Source organism: Ailuropoda melanoleuca, chromosome 5 (assembly GCF_002007445.2).
Source record: "Ailuropoda melanoleuca isolate Jingjing chromosome 5, ASM200744v2, whole genome shotgun sequence".
In the NCBI taxonomy this organism is placed as follows: Eukaryota; Metazoa; Chordata; class Mammalia; order Carnivora; family Ursidae; genus Ailuropoda; species Ailuropoda melanoleuca.
Genome location: NC_048222.1, coordinates 9,419,821 through 9,420,757, shown reverse-complemented (window position 1 = coordinate 9,420,757; position 937 = coordinate 9,419,821). Strand labels below are relative to the sequence as shown.

Sequence of the window (937 nt, the reverse complement as noted above, 5' to 3'; positions counted from 1 at the left end):
GAAGGGGAAATCATGCCGGAGCATTCAGAGAAGGCTCCGAAGCCCTGGGATAGGAACAGGTCTTGCCTTAACAGAAAATAAAGGAGCGGACACCAAAGGCTGAGACGATGGCATGAGGAAAGGCAGTTTTGCTAGAATCTACAGCAGTGTAAAGTAAGATTTTAGCGACACAGGTTAGCTCCGGGATAAGGACAGAGTCTTGATCTTAAATCAACGTAATCCCCATAACCCCTCTTCCCTTCTCTTACACTGAAAATCCCTGCAGCTGAGCCATGCTATCTTTATGTATGGCTCAGTGTAGTTTGGTTATTAATTTCTTACCCCCTTAAGGGGATAGGTCTTGTGTCACTTTCTGCGTACATAGGGCCAAGGACTAATTAACTGGAATGAATGCAGGCGAAAATAAGCCACAAGCCCTGTGCCTGCAGACCCAAACAGTCGCGGCTCGGTAACAGAAACCTGGGACCCGGGACCTCTCCCGGAAATCCTCTTCCTCCATCCACAATTTCTCTTGGGACAGCCTGGGTCCACCTCCCAGGGGATGATGTGGGGAAGCCACGGGCCTCAGACTTCATTAAGGCCGTGAGAGGTGGCGGAGGAGGGGGCAGCGCGGGCCCAACACACGATAAGCCAAAGGCGCCCAGCATGCGAGAACCCGGACACCAGCCGCCCCCGTCGCAGCACGGAACCCCTTTTCCACGCCCTACCTCCCCCGCTCCGCCCCGCGGCTGGCGACGCCGGGGAGAGGCGGGGTTTCCGCTTCCGGTGGCGGATTGTTGACGCCTGCGGCTGCTGCGGTGGCGGCCGGGCCGTTGGGGAGGGGCTAGTGGGGGAGGGAGACGGCGCAGTGACAGGGCCGCGGAGGGTGCTCCTGAGGCGACGATGGCAGAGGGGCCGGAGGAAGCCCGAGGCCGCCCTCCTGGGCAGGACGACGGCA

The 937-nt window shown here is 58.7% G+C and overlaps 1 protein-coding gene across 1 annotated transcript in view; it reads left to right on the top strand.

Moving 5' to 3' along the window:
- Positions 1–759: 759 nt before the first annotated feature.
- The window catches only part of FAM8A1 (family with sequence similarity 8 member A1), a 9,495-nt gene continuing 9,317 nt past the window's right edge, over positions 760–937 (top strand). The window contains exon 1 of the mRNA XM_011234467.3: positions 760–937. This exon is cut by the window's right edge and continues 549 nt beyond it. Coding sequence (XP_011232769.2) covers positions 883–937 — 55 coding nt within the window. The 5' untranslated portion in view covers positions 760–882.